At 41.2% G+C, this 24,742-nt stretch overlaps 2 protein-coding genes across 4 annotated transcripts in view; one reads left to right on the forward strand and one right to left on the reverse strand.

The window, feature by feature from the left end:
• Window positions 1–24,742, forward strand: part of MRPL35 (mitochondrial ribosomal protein L35) — a 471,157-nt gene that overhangs the window by 253,687 nt on the left and 192,728 nt on the right. The window lies entirely within an intron of this gene.
• The window catches only part of CHMP3 (charged multivesicular body protein 3), a 62,441-nt gene continuing 43,112 nt past the window's right edge, over window positions 5,414–24,742 (reverse strand). For all 3 annotated transcript variants that reach the window (XM_081796729.1, XM_081796728.1, XM_081796730.1), the window contains 3 exons: window positions 9,863–9,984; window positions 7,072–7,186; window positions 5,414–5,953 (listed from right to left, as the gene is read on the reverse strand). In XM_081796729.1, coding sequence (XP_081652855.1) covers window positions 5,808–5,953; window positions 7,072–7,186; window positions 9,863–9,984 — 383 coding nt within the window. In that variant the 3' untranslated portion in view covers window positions 5,414–5,807. The remainder of the gene's footprint in view (window positions 5,954–7,071; window positions 7,187–9,862; window positions 9,985–24,742) is intronic.

Raw genomic sequence — 24,742 nt, forward strand, 5'->3', positions numbered from 1 at the left:
ATTTAATTACTCATAAAGGACTTACTTCTCCTGTTTAGCTGTTTTCTGTGTATGTAATTCAATTCCTTTTTTTCATACTTATCTGAAACTTTGTACTGTGCCATTTTTATTCCCTTGTTCTGTATTAGGTATAGTCTTAGTAGTTACTTTTGTGATTACAATTAACATAACAATCTAGTTTGAATAATGCCAGTTACATTTCAATAGTATCCAAAAACTCCACTTCTATATCTCTGTCCCTCTGTATTGTTATTGTCACAGCTTACATCTCTATCCATTGTGTGCTCATTAACATGGATTTATAATTATTTTATATGTATTTGCCTTTAACTCATACAAAAAAAGAAAAGTTATAAACCAAAAGTATAAAGCTGGCTTTTATTTTTCAATGAAGTTGCCTTTACTGGTGTTCTTTATTCATATGGCTTTAAGTTATTGTCTATTGTCTTTTCATTGCAGCCTGAAGGACTCCTGTTATCAGGGAATACCTTAATTTCTCCTTCATTCTGGAAGGATAATTTTGCTGGATATAGAATTCTTCATTTACACTTTTTTTTCTTTCAGAACCTTAAACAGGTCATCTCATTGCCTCTGACTTCCATGGTTTCTGATGAGAAATTAATCTGAGGCTCCCCTAGCACATGAGGAGTTGGTTCTCTTCTGCTGCTTTCATTATTCATTGTCTCTACTGTTAAACAACTTGACTATGTGTCTCAGTGTGGATCCCTTAATTTTATTGTTTGTAATTTGTTGAGATTCTTGGATGTGTAGATTGATATATTTCAGATATGGAAGGTTTTAACCATTCTTCCTTTAAATATTGTTTCTTTCTCTCTTCTCCTAGAACTCCCATAAAGCATATGTTGGTGAGCTTGATGGTCTCACAGGTCCTTTAGGCTGTTCGCTTTTCTTTCTCCTCCTCAAACTGGATTTCAACTGTTCTGTCTTCAAGTTCACCAATTCTTTCTTCTGCCTACTCAAATCTGTTGAATCCCTCCAGTGTATTTTTGCACTTTAGTTATTGTACTCTTCAGGTCCAGAATTTCTATGTGGTTTCCTTTTTATTTTTGATGATTTTATTTATTTGACAGAGAGAGACACATCGAGAGAGGGAACACAAGCAGGGGGAATGGGAGAGGGAGAAGCAGGCTTCCTGAAGAGCAGGGAGCCCGAAGCGGGGCTAGGCAGACGCTTAACGACTGAGCCACCCAGGTGCCCCTGTGGTTTCCTTTTTAATAACTTCTAATTAATATTCTTTTGTTCATTGTCTTACTGGTTTTCTTTACCTCTGGAGTATTTTTAAGGCAGTTGGTTTAAAGTTTTTGTCTAGGAAGTGCCGTGTCTGGGCTTCCTTGAGGATGGTTTCTAATTAATTTTTTCTTTTGAAGGGGCCATACTTTCCAATTTCCTTGTATGCTTTGTGATTTTTGCTGAAAACTGGACGTCTGAATATTCTGGAATAATTCTGGAAATCAGACTCTCCCCCTTTCCCAGGGTTTGTACCTCTTAATTTAAGGCTTTGCTGTGTTCAGTCAGTATTTTGACAGAGATCTCTTTGAATGCCAGGACCTGAAAAAACAAACCAACAAAGACACCTGTCCCAGTCCTTATGGACTGGCCCTGTGCTGGGACACACTTAACACTTAGCCAGACTATTGACAATTCTGTCTCAGCCTTCAGTTCCTGTTTGCACCAAGCCTGCAGATCAGCCAGTGGTGAAAGTTTGGGGTCTTCTCAAATCTTTTCTGATATTTCCTGTGCTGGACATGCATGTGGCTTTCTACATGCTTTTGAATGTCCTAATATCCCAAAGAAATCCTCTCTCTGGCTTTTCCTCCCAGGTTTTAAGCAAGCTATTGTATGTCCCAACTGTAATATGTTGCCCCAGGTGGTTTCACTTTTTAAAAATTGTTTCCTTAACATGTTTTCAAGCAGTGCTTGCTGCTTTTCCACCTGAGTAAGTTACAAGATAAGCAAACCAGAGATGAGCACCTTGTGTTAGCCCTTCAGGATGGCCCATAAGTAAGGGAATTCAGATAATTTGTGACTAAGTCTACTCTGTTTCACTGGAACTAGGAACCAGAATCATACACTGAGAAAGTGAGCTCCTATCTATCTTATCTTCAAGACAGCTGCCAAGTTGGGAGAGGGATTTGGCAAGGGCAAGTAAAATGCCATAAGGCTTTCTGTTTTTTTTTTTTTTTTTTTTTTTAAGATTTTATTCATTCATTTGAGAAAGTCAGAGATAGTGACAGCATGAGTGGGGAGGAGAGGGAGAAGCCACATGCGGGGCTCGATCTCAGGACCCTGGGATCACGACCTGAGCCGAAGGCAGACGCTTAACCGACTGAGCCACCCAGGTGCCCCTTTCTTACTGTTTTTAAGTTTCTTTTTTCTAATACAGTGTTCACTTGCTTTCTAGTTCTGACAAAGTTGGTTGGTTCTGATAGTTTCTGGTACTTTTTAAAAATGTTTCTCTGGAGGTATGGGTGTACGGAGCTGTCTACTCCACCATTTTGCTGATGTCACTCTATATTTTTTAAAACTATAATTAATTACATGTAGAAGAGAAATTCATTAGCTTAAAAGTATTTCCGTACTGTGGTTTAGATTTGCATTTCTGAAAAGGTTTCAGTGGCTAAGGAAATGCTGTTTGGTATCTCAAAAGAAAACTGTTTTGGTCAAATAAATTTGGGAAAAGCATATGAAAGGCTCTGAAAAGTTGTAAAGAAACCTGCTTTATGTTTATTTGAACCCAAAATTTCCCATTTATTTAAGAGCCTTTCCTATTGACAATTAGCATCTGATAAATATCTGTGTCACTACAGTAGGACAAGAAAAGTGGTCCTAGTTCTTCAGCTGGGAGTTGGGTGACAGGAAGAGGTCCAGAGGCAGGCATGGTTAGTACTATTTAGGAATGAATATAAGTCATAACCCCTTCTCTCCAGAAGTTCTGAGACAGACACGGAAATATATGAGGCCTAAGGTCATGTGAGCTGTACAAGTGGTAAGTGCTCAGGAAGGCATGACAGACAACATGGGGAGAGTGGGAAGGGATGGGGAAAGGGAGTCACAACCTGTCCAGAGGGAAATGGTGAGTGATCATCACAAGCTGGATGGTTATTTTTAGAGTAAGCTATATTTCTGAACAAAAAAAAAACAAATGGATTGGTGGTGTGGGATGTTATTTTAGGTACTCTTGACACTGATTATTTTTTTTAGGGCACCAAGTAGATTCAGTCTGCAGTTGGGGTGGAAAGAGTGGTAGCTGGTGCTGCGCTGCTAGTGCTGGACCTAAGTTGAGAGGCTGAGGATAGAGGAGAACTTTTACTGCAGGTATTTACACCATTATTTCCCTTCCTAGATTGTGGACCTTCCAGGGCCAGGACAGTATCTAACTCTCCTTGTTTCCAATGATGCCCAAAAGAATACTGAGGGAAAATGGACTACAGGACATGATAATAAGCCAACAATGCTCTTTCCTTAACCTGAAAGCAGGAATGGAGAAAACAGGACCTCGCAAACAATGAAAACAAACCAACCCTACATTTAGATCATTTTATTTGAATGGCTGGAAGAGTGGTTGTAAATATTCTGTCCATCCATCCACCTGAATAAATTTTGATTATCCACATAAGACAAAAATGCTCAGGGATTATGAGCATGAATAAACTAGCCAGATAAATGCAATCATGAAACTATATCCTGTCAATATGTCAGTTTGTCTCAAGTTGATTTATAGATTCAAAGCAATCCCAATCAAAATCACAGCAAGTTAGGGGGCGCCTGGGTGGCTCAGTTGGTTGAGCGACTGCCTTCGGCTCAGGTCATGATCCTGGAGTCCCAGGATCGAGTCCCGCGTCGGGCTCCCTGCTCAGCGGGGAGTCTGCTTCTCCCTCTGACCCTCCTCCCTCTCATGCTCTCTGTCTCTCATTCTCTCTCTCACAAATAAATAAAAAAATCTTAAAAAAAAAAATAAAAAAAAAAATTCAAAATCACGGCAAGTTAGTTTGTGGATATTGACAGATGAATTTTAAAATTTATATGGATAGGCAAAAGACCCAAAATAGCCAACACAATACTGAAGAACAAAGTTGAAGGACTGATGCTCTCTGACTTCAAGACTTACTATAAAGGTACAGCAATTAAGACAGTGTGGTATTGGTGAAAAAAGAGGCAAACACATCAATGGAACAGAACTGACAGCTTGAAACAGGCTCACATAAATACAGTCAACTGATCTTTGAAAAAGGAGTAAGGACAATACAATGCAACAAAGACAGTCTTTTCAGCAAATCGTGCTGGAACATGCAAAAAATAATAATCCAGACACAGACCTTAAGCACTTTACAAGAATTAAACCAAAATGGATCAAAGCCTAAATGTAAAACACAAAATTCCTAGGAGATAACACAGGAGAAAATCTAGGTGACCATGGGTATGACCATGACTTAAGCTCTAACACCAAAGGCATGATCATGAAAGAAATCATTGGGAAGCTGGACTTCATTTAAATTGAAAACTGCTCTGTGAAAGATAATGTGAAGGAGAAGACAAGCCACAACTGGGAGAAAAATCTTCATAAAAGACACATCTGAGAAAGAACTATTACCAAAGTATGCAAAGAGCTCTTCAAACTCAACAATAAGAAAATGAACCATCCAATTAAAAATGGGCAAAAGACCTAAACAAACACCTCACCAAAACAGATATACAGATGACAAAAAAAGCACATGAAAAAATGTTCAGCATCATAAATCACTAGGGAATTGCAAATTAAAACAACGGTGAGATACTACTACATACCTGTTAGAATGGTCAAAATCCAAAACACTGATAACATCAACTACTCGCGAGGATGTGGAGGATTAGGAACTCTCAGTCATGGCTGGTGGGAAAGCAAAATGGCACAGCTACTTTGGAAGACAGTTTGGCAGTTTCTTACAAAAGCAGACATGGTCTTACCAGTGATCCAGCAACTGTGCTCCTTGGTATTTACCCAAATGAGTTGAACAACAACAACAGCAACAGCAGAGAAAAGCGATCCGAGGATGAGAGAATCCTAATCTCACAGCTGTCTGCTCTGGGTCCAACTTGCATTGGGAAGGAGGGCAAGGAAAACTACATACACACAGCTGTTTTAGGACATAATACAGCCATCCAGACAACAGGACAAGGAGTCATAATTCTCGAGGATCCTTTTGCTTAAACAGATGACAGAAAGCAGAAGTGTGGCTCCCACACCACATCTGTGAGGCTGAGGAACAGCGTCCTCGGAGCAGAAGCCTCTTGTGCTGAGCTTCCACGTCCCGTACGACTGGCTGTAGCACCTCCTCTCCTTCCAAGGTCAACATATAACTTGAAACTGCAAAACACCTTGAAAATTCACTGCACATGACAAGCTACAATGAGACCAAGTGTTAAAGCAGAAATTTATTAAAATCCATTTTATATAATAGTGTTTTAGGGACAAAAAACGGTAGAGTCCTCAACATTCAGGCAGTCAACTCTATCCTCAGAAGTGCTTCGGGAGAAGACAGATTCCTTTGCCCTTTCCTCCAAAAGATACTTCTGTTTATATTCCTGAAAATGATGCATTTATAACCCCACCTCTCAAGGACAATCCTGTTGAGATCCCACAACCTCTGCAAAGAGTGAAAAGATAGGAGCAGAGAACCTTCTCAGAATGCAGTGCCTCATTTAGAGGTGTAGTGCAAGAGGTACATAAAATGGTGCTGCTTCAGAGGGGTGTACCCGCTCCTGGCAGATGGGCTGGGAAAGAGCCCGAGGGCCCAGCGGGGCGGACCCTAGCTGCGGAGTGTGGCCAGACGGGACTGCATGGCCTCCAGGGCCTCTTCCTCCTCCTCCTCATCTTCTGATGCCGCCATCGCTCCTGGAGGTTCAGGCTCTGGAAGGGCGTCGGTCACTTTACTAGGTGCTTTGCCCAAGGCCCCTGAAAAGAAACAGCAAATAAATTAACCAAGTATCATTTTAAAGAAGTGGTCCCTCATCCTCTCTGCCTTTCGTGCCTGGAAGAGTCCAACAAGAAACAGAAAAGGGGCAATAAAACGAGCTGTTTGCATGAGCTTTTGCTCACTATGACAAATATGCAAACACCAGCTTGTGATGAGACCAAGGTTACAATAACTGAGGATTGGTGGTTTTTAGAATTTTGGTTCTGACACTCTTAGTCTAAATTCCTAAACACTACTGAATACTTAATTTTCGAGATGTTAAGTGTTCAGATGAAGATGTTAAATGTCTCTCAGTAAAACTAAATTGTTTCTAAACCTTCACAAAATGTTTTCCTGAAGCAACTAGTCTTTCTCCCAATAGTTTTAAAACAAAGAAACAATTTTAAAACAAATAGATAAAAATTAAATGTCACCATTAAGCCTAAGACCCAATATCCAGAAGTAAAAATACAGTTTAAAACCTCATTACCTTTCAGAGATAACTACTATTTTTCGTTTATTCCCTTTCCAGACTTTTTCTATAGGCCTGGTTTTTACACAAGAGTATGGATTGCAGTAACAAGGCTTTTCCCACACATTATATTGTGGACATCTCTCCATGTCAATGAATGTACTTCCACATTACCACACCTATAAAGTATTCCATTAAAACAGATATAACACAATACAACCACTACTCTATTATTAGGCATTTAGATTGTTTCAAACTTTTCGGTATGATAAATAATACTACAGACATCCTTGAATTAAATCTTTCATCACATCCTTAATTACAGAATAAACTCCCGGAAATCAATCTGTTGGGTCCAGGGCTTTTGACAGCTATTGCCAAACTGCTTTCAAGAAAGTCTATCCCAATGTTAAGCTCCCAACAGCAGTGTTGTGAGAGCAGTGCTTCTCCTTACCATTTTGAAAACTCTAGGAATTTTTAAAAAGATGTTATGGATATTGTGTTTATTTTTCAAGAACTAACTTTATAATCTAAAAAATGTGGAAGTAAGAGAGTCCAAAAGAAAAAGCTACTAGATAACTTAGTGACTGCAAGAAGAATGACCACAAAAGGAGGGGAGAAAGAGGAAGAATCTCAGGGCCATACCTGCTGTGATTTCAAACAGAATTTTGTCAATTTCCATTTCTGCTGCTTCTTCCATTTCTTCCTGATCATCCATGCTTTCAAAAGTGTCCTCTAACATTTCTTCTATGATGCCAGCCTAAAGACAGAACAGATCACATCAAATCTGTTCCCCAGAGACTCCTTTGTGGGTCCAATTCCACCCGAGCCCTAGTGTCTCCAAGTCCAGACCACCCTTCTGAGGGCTAATACCTAGACAGATGGTCACTAGAAACACTGATGCTGTCTCTCCTCTCTGAAGAAAGGCAAAGGCCACAGGGAAATTGTTCTCCATATTCAGTACCAGGGCTGGTGGGGGCCCTCTCTCAGCAGAGCCTCACATAGTAACCCAGACTGTAATGACAGCACTTGGGGAACAACCTACTGAAAATGAGTGTGCTCTGGGCTCTCTTAGGAAGCATGTACCCTGGGGCGCCTGGGTGGCTCAGTCAGATAGGCGTCTGCCTTCGGCTCAGGTCATGATCCCAGGCTCCTGAGACGGAGCCCCCGTCGGGCTCTCTGCTTAGCAGGGAGCCTGCTCCTCCCTCTCCCGCTGCCCCTCCTGCTTGTGCTCCCTCTCTCTGACAAATAAATAAATTAAATCTTAAAAAAAAAAAAAAAATGGAGTGGAGTCTTCATGGACACTATGATTAACAAGTACTAAGAGCAGTTGGGGTTCTATGGACCCCTGAAAAGGCCTGAAGAGTACTTAGTGTGTCCAGGTTACACCTGCCGGTACAGGGCCAGTCCAAGGGGTTCTGGCAAGGATCAAACAATTCACCAAAGACTGATCCTCCATTCCTGAGAGAACTGATAAGAAGGTTTCTGGACCCAACAAGGTAACGCCCAGACTTTACTGGAAGCCCCGTGCCTGGCAGCCTGAAGCCAGCCACTCAGCCTCCTGTGTCCTCAGTGTGGGGCACAAGAAAACCATTCTCGAACACTGCCCAACACAAGCCGGACCCACAGTCTTCCCAAGTAAAACCCTACTGACTGTTTTTTGTTTGGTTTTGAAGCAAAAGGTCCTAACAGCACCCTCCAGTGACAGAAAGAGGCCCCTGGTATCCCTGGGTAGAAGAGATGGGAAGGGACTGAGAGGCAGAAGGAAAGTATGGGTTCAGGCTTCTGAGAAGCTGCCAGAAGAGAAAAATCCTAATTGCTTTGCCACTTGCAAGAGCTGAGCCCCTTGCTTTGTACCTTGACCCAGGGGTTCAAGGAGCAGAGGGGCACTTGTGGCAGCTCTGGCCCTGGCTTCCTCGCACTTAGCAGGGCACGGCGCTCACTGACCATGCTGATGGCATCAGATGTAAAGCAAGCCCTCTCTCCTGCCTGCCCTTCCTGTCTAAATGACATGAATCAGACTAATAACCATATTCTACCCACTCTCAGATCCTTTCCTCCCAACCTAAATTTACAAATAAATTCAATTCACACAGGTGGAGCCTTCTGACCTGAACGAATGGATGTCATCTTACTGTTGGAGGCTACCGTAGAGGAGGTTCAGGACATGCTCTGTAACTGGCTAAAAGAGCCTACTGGAATCCTGACTGTAACAGTCTTCCACATCCTGGAGGTAGAAGTCATTCACTCATTTATTCACTTATTCAGTCAGCAACCATTCATCAAATGCCTGCTCTGTGCCACACACAGGCCAGGGTCTGGGAACAAATGGAATGACTAACATCATGTCCCTGCCCTCAAGGAGCTGGGCCCCTACCAGAGGCTTCAGTTTGTACTTGGCGATGTATCCTGGAATGAGTTCAGTAAATATTTATTATGTATTACATGCAAGCCTTCCTCCCAATCTATATTACTCTCAGCATTCAGAAACCATTGTGGAAAAGACCCCAGATTCTAAAAGGGTCTTCCCCTCAGATTCTGGTGGCTACATAAGTTAGAACGAGCAGGCCTAAAGTCATTCTAAGAATTACCTTTTTATCCAGTTCTACATGGACAGTCATCACAACTTGGGAAAAAAGATCCACACACCACTTTTAAAGGACACACGCTCCTGACCCCATTTCCTCCCTACTACTGCCCAAGCACTTCTCGTTCCAAAGACCTGGGTTCTGGGCATTATGTTGTCGTTCCATCAATTTTCTCCCGTTCCTCTCTCCCACGCCCGAGAGCCCTGCGCAGAATTCAAGTTCATAAATGCAATTCCCCAGGAGGAAGAAAGGCAATTTCTATACATAAGCTAATATATAAGAATCTGAGGTGTACAATGTTGGCTCTCAGGTCACAAGTCCAAAGTGAGAAACACAGCTGTCTGAGGAACTTATGTCACCACCTCTAACACAGCTCAGGCAATAAGGTCAGACGTGTGTGCTCCAACCCCAGATTTGTCACTTACTTCCAAGGTCACTTAGGTAGATTACCTGGCAACCTGAAGACTTGATTTCCTCCTGTGTAAAATGGGGTAAAAACCCAGCTCCCCCACAGGGTCACTGGGAGGACTCTCTAGGACAGCACGTGTCACACAGCACGGGCTGCAGGGGCTCAGTAACAGTGTCCTCCTGAGCCTTATCCCTGTCTGAAGGCCACCAGCAGAAGACCTTTCTAGGCCCTGATCCTGGGACATTGGCGATCTGACCCAGCCTCCGCTCTCATCAGCTCAGACGGTTTCAACCAGTGTTAAGAGCTGCTCCTCTGTCTTCAAAATCATTTCTGTCTGGCAACAGTGGTCCGTTCATTCCTGCCCACCCCTGGCCCTAGCCGCCTACCATCTGCTGGGAGTGACCACCAGGAATGGGATGCAGGGGTGGCCCCAGGTCACCTTCATCATTTCTTTGGATAGTTCCCTCATGGTGGCCTGGATTTCTGGGATCTTCACCAGACTCTGCATGGCCTTCATCACTTCCGTGCTCTTCTGCAGGGAACCAGCCACTCGCAAAACCGCTGAGAGGGAAAAGTAACAGGACTCTTTAACAGAATGTGACGCAGAATTGGTATAAAGAGTAACAGTCATAAGGTATTCTTATAAAAGAGATCAGTAATAGGTGGACTCCCAAAGCTATTTATGAACTGGCAGACTACGTTACTGTGCTAGTTGACCAAGAGACTGACTTTTCCAAATTGTATGTGACTTTGGCTACAATAGGTACACATTCTCTGAGCATGCACACAAACCGGCTGATCTAGAAAGCTGCCTGAAGGCATGCATCTGATCTTGAAGGAAGAAGTCAGCTAGGAATGACTGTGACACCCAAGACAAGTCACACATGGGAGGAACAGCTCTAGACCTTGCCAGGCCACAGTGGAAAATTCAATACTTTAGGATACCCAACATGGTGCTCCCCATAGACATGGATGGCGACTGCTCTGTGAGAGAGCTGTCACTGGTCCTCAGGAAAATGAGAGAAATCAGGATAAGATACACAGTGAGTCTATGTGTTGCAGTATGGTGGTTACTGTTCCCTGTTAAGGAAACATTTTTGGTAGTCTGATCATATCCATACTATATATTCTATCTAAGAAATCACGATAATAGCAACTGATCATCCCTCTGCCCTGCCCCCCGGCCACACACACATCTTTAACATGTCAAAACAGAGATTTAGCACCCCTCCAAATCTGTTCTGGAATTTCATGAGACTTAAAGTTCTGAGCTGTTCAACAACAGCTTTCACATCTAAAGGAAGATGAGAGGCAAGGAAACAAGAGTGACCAGGAAATGACTGTCTAACATACACACAATTTTATGATTTTTCCAAAGGAGTCAGGAATTTTGCTAGTTACAGAGAATACTTCATTTCCCTTAACATTAGAATGGAAAACTAAAATATTGATCTATTTATTAAGATTACTGGGGCGCCTGGGTGGCTCAGTCGTTGAGCGTCTGCCTTCGGCTCAGGTCATGATCCCGGGGTCCTGGGATCGAGCCCCGCATCGGGCTCCCTGCTCAGCAGGGAGTCTGCTTCTCCCTCTGACCCTCCCCCCTCTCATGTGCTCTCTCTCTCTCATTCTCTCTCTCAAATAAATAAATAAAATCTTTAAAAAAAAAAAAAGATTAAGATTATTATAGCAGAAATACCAAGAATCTGTATGGTTGAAATAATTATATATGCCATTATAATGGTACAAAAAAGTTCTAAAATATTAAAGTTACTATTGATTATTGTAAAAAAGTAAGTGATGGGAAGAAGGGCAAAAGTAAAGCTAATTCCATACAGTTCTTTTTGAACTATAATGTTTGATGTCTACACAGGCCCATGTTTTATCCTAATTTGGATCCTGCGTCTATACCAGAGTGTGTGCCTGAATGTGACATGTGTTCAATAAACTTTTTTGAGCTGAGTTAGTAAAAACAAAAAGATGGGAGACAGAAAAAAATGGTGTGACAAGTGTTAAAATACTAAAACATTTGTATTTTGAAAGAGGTATAAATTTCTAATTGTTGAACAAGAAAGGGAAGAGTCAATATAGTGGGGAAAAGAAGAAGCAAAAATAAACTTAGAAATAAAACTAATTCCAAAAAATTTAATTTGATAACCAATCAAGATTGGGGTAAGTGGATTTTTTTTTTTTTTTTTAAAGATTTTATTTATTTATTTGACACAGAGAGACACAGTGAGAGCAGGATCACAAGCAGGGGGAGAGGGAGAAACAGGCTCCCCGCGGAGCAGGGAGCCCGACGCGGGGCTCGATCCCAGGACTCTGGGATCATGACCTGAGCCGAAGGCAGACGCTTAACGACTGAGCCACCCAGGCGCCCCTGGGGTAAGTGGATTTTTAAAAGGCCAAAAATATATGTATGTGCTACAATGGAAACTCAAAGAAGATACGTATACAGAGAAAAATAAAAGACTAGACTAAGATGTAGTTTCTATGTTCCACAAGGAAAGAAGCAGGTGAGGCAGATAAAAATTATTTTATAATAAAAATAGTCAGCCCTACAAGAGAATGAGAAGACAAGCCATAAGCTGGAAGAAAATATTTGCAAAAGACATATCTGAGAAAGGACTGTTATCCAAAGTATGCAAAGAACTCTTAAAACTCAACAATAAGAAAATGAACAACCCAATTAAAAATGGGCAAAAGACCTAAACAGATACCTCACCAAAAAGATATACAGATGGCAAAAAACAAAAACAAAAAAAGAGCAAACCAAAACACAACCACCAACCCACATGAAAAGATAATCAACATGTCATCAGGGAACTGCAAATTAAAACAAAGAAATACCACTACACATGTATTAAAATTGTCAAAATCCAAAAACACTGACAACACTCAATGCTGGCGAGGATGTGGAACTATATAGGAGCTCTACTTCTTTGCTGGTGGGAATGCAAAATGATAGTACAGCCACTCTGGAAGACAATTTGGCAATTTCTTACAAAACTAGACATATTCTTACTATATGATCCAACAATTGTACTCCTTGGTATTTACCCAAATGAGCTAAAACACATATCTACACAAAAACCTGCAGATTAGAAGCTTTCTTTGTAACTGCCAAAACTTAGAAGCAACCAAGATGTTGCTTGAAAGTGAACAATAATGGATAAAGTGTGGTACAGACAATGGAATATTCAGCACTAAAAAGAAATGAACTCGCAAGCCATTAAAAAATGAAGGAAACTTACATGCATATTACTAAATGAAAGAAGCCAATCTGAAAAGCTTACACACGGGGCGCCTGGGTGGCTCAGTTGTTAAGCGTCTGCCTTTGGCTCAGGTCATGATCCCAGGGTCCTGGGATCGAGCCCCGCATCGGGCTCCCTGCTCAGCGGGAAGCCTGCTTCTCCCTCTCCCACTCCCCCTGCTTGTGTTCCCTCTCTCGCTGTGTCTCTCTCTGTCAAATAAATAAAATCAATCTTAAAAAATAAATAAAAGGCTTACACACTGTATGATTCCAACCATATGACATTCTGGAAAAGGCAAAACTAGGGAGACAGTAAAAAGATCAGTGGTTTCCAGGGGTTGGAGGAGGAAGGGGTGAAGAGGCAGAACACAGAGGATTTTTAGCTATGTATATTTCACAATAACAAAAGAATCTCTGGGGCACCTGGGCGGCTCAGTTAAGCAGGGGAGCATGGAGCCTGCTTAAGATTCTCTCTCTCCCCCTCTCCCCTCTGCCCCCCACCCCACTCATATGCGCTTACGCGCGCATGCTCTCTAAAGAAGAAAAACAACTCCAAAAGGTTAAAACAATACAGAAAACATTAATAAGCTAGCATTATAAAAACTAGCTGACATCTAAAATTAGAAAGATCAAAGTCACACAGAAGGGATCATGAAGTAAGCAGCATTTCCTGGTTGTAGCTCTTTCTGCTAGCCTCTCCCCAACCCACTGCGAGGCCTTCCACTGCTCTTCCAGTGTTCCAGGCTCCTCCCACTGTGGGGTCTCTGCACATGCTCCTCCCTCAATGTGCAGTGCAGGCCCCCGCTAATAGCTCTCTGGAGTGGGGACTTGATGGATAGACTTCTTTCTTTTTTTTTTAATGGTATGCTACATGAATTTGTATGTCATCCTTATGCAAGGATCATCGAATCTTCTTCTCATTAAGGTTATCATTCTGGTAATATGTGCTTGCCCAAGAGAGGACAAGATTTCTTTTTTTATTTTAAATGGACTCATGATTTTACTCCCGGTGCCTAGCATTGTGCCTGACACAGCTGACACTCAAATATTTGTTGCAGAAAGCAATAAATGAACTCAGAAGACACAAGGAAAACTATAATATTCAAATATGACTTTAAAAAAATGTTAAACATATTCATGTCTTAATAGCAAACAACACTGAGGTGGTTAAAAAAGACTCAAGTGCTTCTTTTTATATATATATATATTTTTTTTTTCTTTTTAAGATTTTATTTATTTGACAGAGAGACACAGCGAGAGAAGGAACACAAGCAGAGCGAGTGGGAGAGGGAGAATCTCAAGCAGACTTCCCACTGAGCGTGGAGCCCTCTTGACTGTGACAGTTTCTCAGACTTTCTTGTTTTAATAACTTTGACAGTTTGAGATATTTTGTAGATTTTGCTTCAGTTGGGGTTTGCCTCATATTTTTCTTTTCTTTTCTTTTTTTTTTTTAGATTTTATTTATTTGACAGAGAGAGACACAGCGAGAGAGGGAACACAAGCAGGGGGAGTGGGAGAGGGAGAAGCAGGCTTCCCGCAGAGTGGGGACCCCGATGTGGGGCTCGATTCCAGGACCTTGGGATCATGACCTGAGCCAAAGGCAGACGCTTAACAAATGAGCCACCCAGGCACCCCAAAAGACTAAAGTGTTTCTACATACAATGACATAGTTAAGTCAGAAATGTGTTTCCTTTTTTGTACTGACCATAAAAATTCCAGAACATTTTTTTATAGAAATAAAATCAATTTCATATAGCAAAAGGAAGAGGAGGGACTTCAACAAACAGAAAGTAGTTCTCCCCAAGTTTTCAATTACAGACATAGAATGGCTACATATTAGTGACAATAACAGACCAAATGATCTCAGAAAAGAAACTAAAACCCAGAAATAAACATAAAAAACACTGAAGTATTTAAAGGATTAATCTTTTAACATTTCACTGTGGAAATTTCTAACATACACAAAAGTGGAGAAGTGTCATTTCACCAAAGAGGAGATATGGCTGGCAAGTAAGCACATGAAAAAAATATTCCTACTCATCCACCACTAGGGAAATGCAAATTAAAACCACGATCAGCTCCACACACCCATCAGAGAACTGCCAAAATAAAAAATAGTGACACTGCCAAATGTTGTGGAGGATGCAGAAAAACTGGATCACTCATACACCGGCACGTGGGAATTTAAAATGTACCGCCACTCTGGACAACAGTTCCTTATATACAAACATAAAACCCAGCAATTGTTCTATTGGGCTTCTAGCTCGGAGGAAAGATTTATGTTCTTGCAAAAACCTGTATACTTTTAGAGCAGCTTTACTCAAAATATCTGATAACTGGAAACAACCCAGAAGTCCTTCAGCAGGTGAATGGTTAAACTGCGGTACGGCCATACCATGGAACACTACTCAGCAATAAAAAAGGAATGAACTACTGATACAGGCAAACCCTGAGTTAATTTCCAGAGAATTACACTAAGTGGGAAAAAAAAATCAATCCCAAGAGGTTACATACTGTCTGATTCCATTTCTATAACATTCCTGAAATGATAAAATTATGAAATGGAGAACAGATTAGTGGTTGCCAGAGATGGGCTGGGAGGGAGATGCCAGAGATTAGGTGGGTAGGTGTGGTTATAAAAGGACAACATGAGGGATCCTATCCTTGTAGAAATGGAAACTGAAAACATTCTGCAGCTTGACTATATCAATGCCAATATCCTGGTTGGGATATTGTACTATAATTGGGGAAAATTGGCAAAGGGTACACAGATCTCTGTATATTACTTCTCATAACTGCATGTATGTGAATCTACAATTATCTCAAAATAAAAACCTTAATTAAAAACTCTCATGGGGCACCTGGGTGGCTCAGTCATTAAGCATCTACCTTCGGCTCAGGTCATGATCCCAGGGTCCTGGGACTGAGCCCTGCATTGGGCTCCCTGCTCAGTGGGGAGCCTGCTTCTCCCTCTCCCTCTGCCATTCCCCCTGCTTGTGCTCTCTGGCTCTCTCTCTCTGTCCAATAAATAAAATCTTAAAAAAAAAAAAACAAACCCTTGGAAAACAATATAGGTAGGGGGCGCCTGGGTGGCTCAGTCGGTTAAGCATCTGCCTTCAGCTCAGGTCATGATCCCAAGGTCCTGGGATCAAGCCCCTCGTTGGGCTCCCTGCTCAGTGGGGAGTCTACTTCTCCCTCTCCCTCTGCCCCTGTTCATGTTCTCTCCCTCTCTCACACGCTCTCTCTCTCAAATAAATAAAACATTAAAGAATATATAAAAATAAGGCAATAATATATTCCCATGCCTGCCTACTAAAAAAGATATACACAAAAAATACAAGTTCTGCTATGAATACTACTATAATAACCAAAGATGGAAACAAAAGTAGCTAAATACAGGCTTCACTTCATAATCAGCAATGCAAAAACTAATGTAGATATTCTGAAAAGAATTTGACACCAATAATAAAAGCAACAAAAGCACAAAACTCTACGTATCATAGGTTCTTGTGGAAATTACAGTTAAATTTAAAAAACAGAAAAGGAAATTAAAATAAATATAAAAAAATGGCATCAACACCAAAATTCTGCAGCTCCTTGATATCGAGGGCCCAGGGAAGCAAGACACTCACAAACTGGACTGACTGTGATTTTTAAAAGCCAATTCAAACATGGCAATCACAAACAGAACGAATACAATTTTGAGAAAATATGGAATCTTACAATATTTCACAATAACGACAAGTAAAAGCTCAGAGAAGTGACAAAAACATTCAAGCCTCAAAAATAAAAGTATCTTTGAAGAGAGTAAGATACTTCTTCCTTATAATAGGGTTCAGAAAAAGAGTTAAAAGATAAATGATTTATAAGAAACATCCGATACATAATAAGTAATAAAGAACAGAAAGATAAAAATTAAAAGGAAAAGGAGATAGTACACATTCTGTAACATGGGAAACTCAACCAAAGGCCATGAAAGAGAATTACAGTCATTAAAAATGATTGGCACCATGCACCTTTGGGAAACTTTTAAAATTTAAAATCAAGTTTATTTATAATTTATATGCTACCACTTGAAAAAATAATTTGAAACGGTTTATTACAAAGACATTGCATTAGCAGGTATGAGAAAATAAATAGAGAAGCAGGACTCCTGGGTGGCTCAGTCGGTTAAGCGTCTGCCTTCGGCTCAGGTCATGGTCCCAGGGTCCTGGGGTGGAGCCCCGCATCCATCGGGCTCCCTGCTCAGCGGGAAGCCGCTTCTCCCTCTCCTCCCTGCTTGTGCTCTCTCTCACTATCCCTGTTGCTATCCCTGTCTCTCTCTCTCAAATAAATAAATCTTAAAAAAAAAACGTAAATAGAAAAGCTAAAAAGGGTGAGTTGACTCCACAAACGTAGGCCTAAGTTTCTCAACAGTGGCACTGCTGAATGGTTTGGGCTGGACAATTCTGCTGTAGGTGGCTGTTTTATGCATTCTAAGTGTTTAGCAGCATCCCTGGCTTCCACCCACCACATGCCAGTAGCATTTCCCCCATCCTCCAGTTGTGACAACCAAAAATGTCTCCAAACACTGCCAAATGTCCCCTGAAGGGCAAAACTGCCCTCTGTTGGGGATCAGTAACCTAGGCTGGCAGAGCTACTACAACTGAGAATAAATTTAGCTTTAGCAACAGCTAAACAGCTGGGGCACAAAGGCTAACCGTGTTCTGAGCCTTGGTAAGGAGGCTGGTAGAAGCATACTGTCTCGCTGGGAAAGATCATTTTTTTCCAGCACTGGGTTCTAACAGAATTTTCATACCCCAAGCTTTACTGACTATACCAGTAATTGTATAGAAGTTATAGAAATAGTCTTCATATAGCTGTCTCTTTTCCATCAAAAAAACAAGCAAAGGAATACTGTGCAAATATAGCTCAGGAAAGGCATTTCTGTGGGAAGCAAAGCTAAGAGGGATGAAAATGTGGCTTTCTGATGATCCAGCTTGCTACAGACAGGACCTTGAAAATTCTAGAACTACTATGTCATGTCATTCACTTAATGTCAATTATATATTCTTGTACACTCACAGCTCCGTAAAAGAAATATTCATATCAACAATAACTAAAATTAAAAAGGAAACAAACAGAAGCAATCAATTTGTTAGGGAGGTATGCTTTTACCCTTTTAAAAATTTCTATTACTGTATTTTGTTTGTGCAAAGGAAAAATATTTCATCTGAAAAAGACAATTTGCTCTATAGATTTTGAATTTGTGCAAGTTTTGAAGGAAAACATTTAAAACCACTGAATAAACACATGGACAATACATAACACAGATACATATTTTAGATTATTATTGTTCAGCAAATCTTACAGAAATTGAATTTTTATCTTGTATATGCTAGATCACATTTTAAATGCCAAATAAAGGGAAAAATCTGTTCCTATGTGTTTATTTATGGGCTTGGACTTGGAGACCTGGGTAAGAAATATGTATGTATGCATATCTATTACTGTATTGCCCATTGTATGTAATATGTGTAATTATATGTTTATGTAAGAACAGTATGTCATTATATATACATGTCATTTATATATAAAATGACACACTATTAGAGTAAACAAAGCAAACTGCCCGCCACTCCAGATGGCGCTGTAACAGTAGTTATTGGTGGAGAGAGCTGAGGCCAAAACAAGGGAATTGGTGAACACTTACTTTTTATTTTATACATTTATGCAGTATTTTTTTTTTTACAGTAAGCATGAGTAACTTTTAAAAATTTTTGATTCAACATCAGTTTAAATTTCACAAACGTTATGTTTCACTTCAAAGATCTATACTTTGCAAACTCACTTTCAAGTGCTCCTATCAAAGCAAGGAAAACAAACAAAGAGGCCACAGAAGGAGATCGGAACAGGTCCCTAAGTAGAGAGGCTGCCCTAGCCTGACCCTCTCTTTTCATTGCCTTTCTTGCTCCTCTGGCCACTCTGCCTCAACTACCCACGGGCTCAGAGCTCCCTTTCAGTCCCTGCCTCCAGGACTCCACGATGGTTCAGCATCCAGGCCTGGCCCACCTTTATTTTTACTGTGACAAAATATGCATAACATAAAATTTACTGTTTTAACCATTTTTAAGTATCATATTCACACTGTTGTGCAATTGTCACCACCGTCTCTAGAACTTTTTTCATCTTCCCAAACTGAAATTCTATCTCCATTAAACGCTCAATGTCCCATCTCCCCTCCTTCCAACTCCGGGCAACCACCACTGTACTGTCTCTACGCATCTGACTGTTCTAGGTACCCCACCCAGGTGACATCATATAGTTGTTACCTGTCCTTTTGTGACAGGCCTATTACACTTAGCATGACGCCTTCAGGGTTCATCCACATTTGTAACAACGTGTCAGCATTTCCTTCCTTTTTAAGTTAAGGCTGAATAATATTCCATTGCGTGTACGCACATTTTGTTTATCCATTCATCCTTCAATGGACACTTGGGTTAACCTTTACCTTTTGCCTACTGTCAGTAATGTGACAATGAACGTGGATGTACAAATATCTGTTTGAGTCCCTGCTTTCGATTCTTTTAGGTATACACCCAGAGACGGAATTTCTGGATCGCACGGCAATTCTATTTCCTGCCCCACCTTTGAACCTCTCTCTTAATTTACTCCAATTAAAGCATACTCATCATCTGTCTTATTCTGCAAGAAGATGCTGTCAGAAAGCGATCACTTGGAAAGCATCTAACCATGACAATGTATTAATAGCTGACAAGGTTTAACATATTACCCTTCCCAAGGACATCTGCATTTTAACTGAAGAAACATCTTAAGGAAAATGACTTCATCAAATGGTGGCTTTTCCAAGCAGCAGCAGGCTGGGGGCGGAAGGGGGGGCGGACATCGAGGGCAAGACCCTAATCTCTCAGGAACTCTCAGTACAGTATTCCTAATTTCCTCTTTTCTATTCCAAAATGTAGACTTCTCCCTCCTGCCCTGTCCTTGATGCCACCTTCAGTTACCTTCTCCGCTGTATTTATTAATTTGCCAACAGGAACATCCTACTATAGACCCTCTCAACAACCCTCCCTGGGGGTTCCTCCTACCAGGCACTGTGCTTAGGTGCTAGGGAAGCAGGGCGATCCTGCTGGAGTCAATCTGGTCAGCCCCAAACAGAATCTCCGTTCTCTCTTCAAAGCCTCCTCCTTCGCCTGGGTTTCCAGTGTCTTTTAATGGCCCTGCATTCTTCAGGCTCAAGGGCTTAGAGCATTTCCAGCTTATTTATACCTTCACTACGTCCATTTAGTCTGCATCCAGACTGGGTCTTCCTAGCGTCCTCTCCTCCACTGCATCCCGTCGGACTGAGCTACTCAGGCCCTGCCTGCCGTGGGGGCTCAGGTCCCCCTGCCCACCATCCCGCTGTGCCAGGCCCTCACGCACTGCAGTCTGGGCTCGCAGGCGGCCGCGGCGCTCCACTGCCTACAAGATGAATGACAGCTCCTCAGTTTAACTTATCAAACTGACTCCAAATTACCCTTGGAGCTTTACCTCCCACTGCCCCCCTTAATGTGCTCTTGTCAAACGGAATCAAGTGCTGTCTGCTGAACACAGCCTGAAAGATTTCACCTGTGCCTTTGTACATCCTAACCAATCAACTGAGAGGACTCCGATTCTCCCCAAAATACTTTTCCTCTGAACTCCCCTTGCATATTATCTCGCCATCACTACCGCCTGTCTCAACCGGAACTTGTCTCTGAAAACCCTTGCTCTCCTAACAGCTGTAAAAACCGTCTTCTTCACCCTCCTGCTCAGCCTCTCTGGCCATCCCTCCCCCTTGCTCTCAGGCACCCCAACCGCCCAGAACTTCCTTCAGTGCTTTAAGTGCACAGTTCTTTTTGGCCCCAGGGCTTTCCGGCAGTCTGGCTGGCCCCGCCCCCATCCGCCACCACCCACGTCCTCCAGCAGGTACCATCAGTCCCTGAAAGGAGCCATCGCTGACTGCAGTTCCCTTGATCACATGAACAGTCCCCTGGTGCTTATTGCAAATTTGCAGGGCATCCACTCTTAAATTAAATTCATTATTTATTAGGTATTTTTATTTTTGTTAAATTTATCTGATTATTTGCTTTCCACCCCATACTCTAGAGGGCAATGACTGTGCCTGTAATGTTGATTATTTCATCCCCTGTGCCCAGCAATATATCCGGCACATAACAGGGGCTAAAAAAAAATGCATTTATTAAATGCATTATCATTTCGCTCTTTGTAGCTTCTATCTGCCTGAGAAGACTGGGGAAGGTCCTGACGCAGCCTACACTTAATCCAGCCTCCCCACCCTCTTCTCCCTCTCCCTTTCTTCCTTAAAAAAAGAGGAGACAGAGGGAAGAAAGGGGTGGAGAGAAGGAGCTCTGAGAAACAGTTCAAGGAACACTAGAACATTTCAGAAAGAAGACTGTCGATATGAGGAAAAAACTGTGTTCACGAAATAAGAACAGGATGATTTAAAAAAAAGATCAGAGAGGGGCACCTGGGTGGCTCAGTGGTTAAGAGTCTGCCTTCGGCTCAGGTCATGATCCCAGGGTCCTGGGATTGAGCCCCGCATGGGGCTCCCTACTCTGCGGGAAGGCTGCTTCTCCCTCTCCCACTCCCCCTGCTTGTGTTCCCTCTCTCACTGTGTCTCTGTCAAATAAATAAATAAAATCTTAAAAAAAAAAAAAAGATCAGAGAACCCTTTTCTGTAAATAAAATTAAGACAGCCAAAATAAAGCATTCAAGAAAAGAAACAGAAGGGCGCCTGGGTGGCTCAGTTGGTTAAGTGACTGCCTTCGGCTCAGGTCATGATCCTGGAGTCCGGGATCAAGTCCCACATCAGGCTCCCTGCTCGGTGGGGGTTCTGCTTCTCCCTCTGCCCTCTTCCCTCTCATGCTCTCTGTCTCTCATTCTCTCTCTCTCAAATAAATAAAAATAAAATCTTTAAAAAAAGAAAAGAAACAGAAAATAGAGGAAATTTCTCAGAAAGGAAAACGCAGTGACAAAATCAATGACAGTGATATTCTGAACCCACATATAAAGCACTCACCACGTGCCAGGCGGTGAACAAGCCTCACACCTCCCCTATGAGGAAGGTGCTATTATGATTTTCAAAATGGAAAACAAGAAAGGTAAGAAAATTCAAGGATCAGTCTGGGAAATCTGACAACTAAAATCTTTTGCTTCCAGAAAGAAACAGAAAACAAAATGACAAGGAAGTGATCACATGAACACATCCAAGAACTAAGAGAGCAGGGAATAGAAGGGACAGAACCCCTGTCTTTTAGGAATCCATGTGGAATTATTCACAGATGAAAGCGTGTGAGGTCTTGGGCTCCCAGGGGAAGATGCAGGCAGGAAGTGCGCGTACAGCTGAGGTCCGACCCGCCAAGATTTCTGTGCAGGTGCGGCAACTGTGCCATGCCCACTAAGAGGGGGAGATGCCACCCATACACGAGGTGACAAAAGTTGGGCTTGCACATAAAAATGTGGAAAGCAACATTTGGAGGAACAAGGTTAGGTGAGGTCACCTGGGGGACAGAGAACATGGAAAACAGCAGGGGATCTAGAACAGAGCTTTGGAGCACTTTGACATTTAAAGACCAAACAGCAGATATTTTACTTTTCCGTTGTGATAAAACCACAAACAATATATATTTGAAACCAATGATAAGATATATTATTATGGGTGGATAAAGGATAACAAGCTTCTGACTTCTCTACAGTACATACGAGAGCTTTTGTTACCTTTACTACTGAAAGAACATGCTACAGAAGAAGAGATTTTTCAGGCATATTGCTTGTGAGCTGTAACTGAAAAGGTTTTTAGGAATCAGTATACAGAAAGAAAAGGTGAACAGAAGACCCTGATCAAGTACACTAGTTCCCTGAGAAATGTTATCTGCTATTAACAAGGTAACATTTCTCAAAAGTTACAAAGTCTGACAAAGGTTGGTGAAGAGGTATGGAAAAAAGAACTCTCATCTGCTGCTGGTGGGAATGTAAATTAGTAAAGCCTCTTTGGATAGCAATTTTGCAATTCTACCAAAATTTAAACACAGTTATTTTTAACCCAACAATTCCACTTCTGAGTATATAACTGTCCTAAAGAAACCTTAATGCACGGGCGAAAGTGAAAAGACGTTCACGGCTGCACTGTAATAGCAAAAAATTAAAAACAGCCTAAATGTGCATTAATGGGAGAAGGAAAAAAATGTGACACATCAGTCGGATGGAACACCATCCAGTAGTTTAAAAATATATCATTATCGGTATACTTCAAAAACACAATGATAAATGGAAAAAAACAATGCAGAATTGTATATATAGTATAAAAACATTTCTACACATTTTAAGATTCATGACAGCGGTTACCCATGGGGAGGTTGAGAGAGAAGGGACTGGAACTGAGAAGGCATATTAAAGGAGCTTCAACTTTAGTAATACGGCTTCTTCTATAATATAAAACTGAAGCAAATATAATAAGATGTCAAATTTTATTGATTCTGGGTGACAGGTACCTAAGCATCTACTATATTATCCGGTGTACTTTTATCTTTGCAACTGGGGAAATGAAAGAGGCTGTGCATACGGTGCTTTATTCATGGGAGAAGTGGGGGAGCAGAGTAAGCTAGATGTTTTCTAATGTTGATTCAGTAAAGGAAATACTGAAAAATTTTAAAGTAAGTTCACCGTGGTCAACTGAACGTGTATCTTACCCTTACAGCATGTTGCAGAAAGAATAAGAAGTAAATATAAAACCTTCCTTGCTGGCTATGAAAGGCAAGAGTATACTTAAGCTTTCAAACTGACAGGTTAAGATTAGATTATTTCTTCCCGGTACTCTATGGTACTCTGGCTTCTTCAAAGGCATGTATCTAGATTACATAGCCAGTATTTAAATTTAAAGTGTGTGTATATATGTGTGTGTGTGTGTGTGTGTACTTACTTAGAGCTGAAGTAACAGATTTTAAAAGTTAAGATGATGTGGTATGGTTGGGTTTTTTGGGGTTTTTTTTGGTCCTTCCCAATCCATTATTAGTGTCTTCAGTATCTGGAGAAAGAAACTGATGATATATTCATTACTAGGCATTTTTAACAACTACATCTAAATGTTAACATTGAACACAAAGGAATACCTTCAGAGCCAAACACAACCAAATAATGGATTAGGTACTCATTTGGCACCAGCCTCTAAACTGAAATATTCAAGCCTCCTCGCTTCTGAGTGTGATATATCATCAGTGTCGTATCTGACAGAGAGCTGAAAACATTCCTTAGTGAAAAATTTCACTGTAATTCCTGAGTCAGTACTCAAGCCTAAATATCTGACAGTCACTTGCTGCCATTCTCAAGGAATGATACTTCTGAGTTAGGACTTCTTAATTTAAAACCAGAAACCAACTGGTTGTAAAATTTAACCTATGACTCAAGCTGCCACTGACCTGAAGACTGATTCATGTAAAAGATCACAGGAATATTATACTGGACAATAAAAGAAAACTTAATTATGTTTATTTTAAATATTATAAAAATTTTTAGAAATTAAACTGATAATTCACATGTGTGCTGAATACCCATTACATAGTCTACAGATTCCTAAGATGTAAGGAAGCATTAGGTAGGCAGCCAGAGATAAGGCAGAAAAGGAGGTGGTGTGAAAGCCAAAGACAAACGTGGACTATTTTAAAATTCTGCCTAGGGTGGTCTGTACCCAGGTGGGGTGAACACTCTTCCTCCTCCTCTAACGCACTTCTTAACTCCCAGGATTCAACGCTCAGGTCACTTTACAACACTGTTCACACGAGGGAAAATATTCTAAGTAAAGGAGATTAATATGCATATTTTGCCATTATTATAACAACTCTGGCAAAAGAAAATGAATCCTAATATGATAGTGATAATTATATTTTGCATTTGTGTAACACCCCAACCAAGACAATATAAAGAACAAAAACCAGAGCTGAGACTGTTTCTCCTACTCGAGGAAACCAGCCAGTACTGATAACAAGAGCAAGAGCATCAGCATTAATGAGGAAGCTATAAGGTAACTGCTCT

The sequence above is a fragment of the Leptonychotes weddellii genome, chromosome 10, assembly GCF_054177405.1.
Source record: "Leptonychotes weddellii isolate Sample4059 chromosome 10, ASM5417740v2, whole genome shotgun sequence".
Lineage (NCBI taxonomy): Eukaryota > Metazoa > Chordata > Mammalia > Carnivora > Phocidae > Leptonychotes > Leptonychotes weddellii.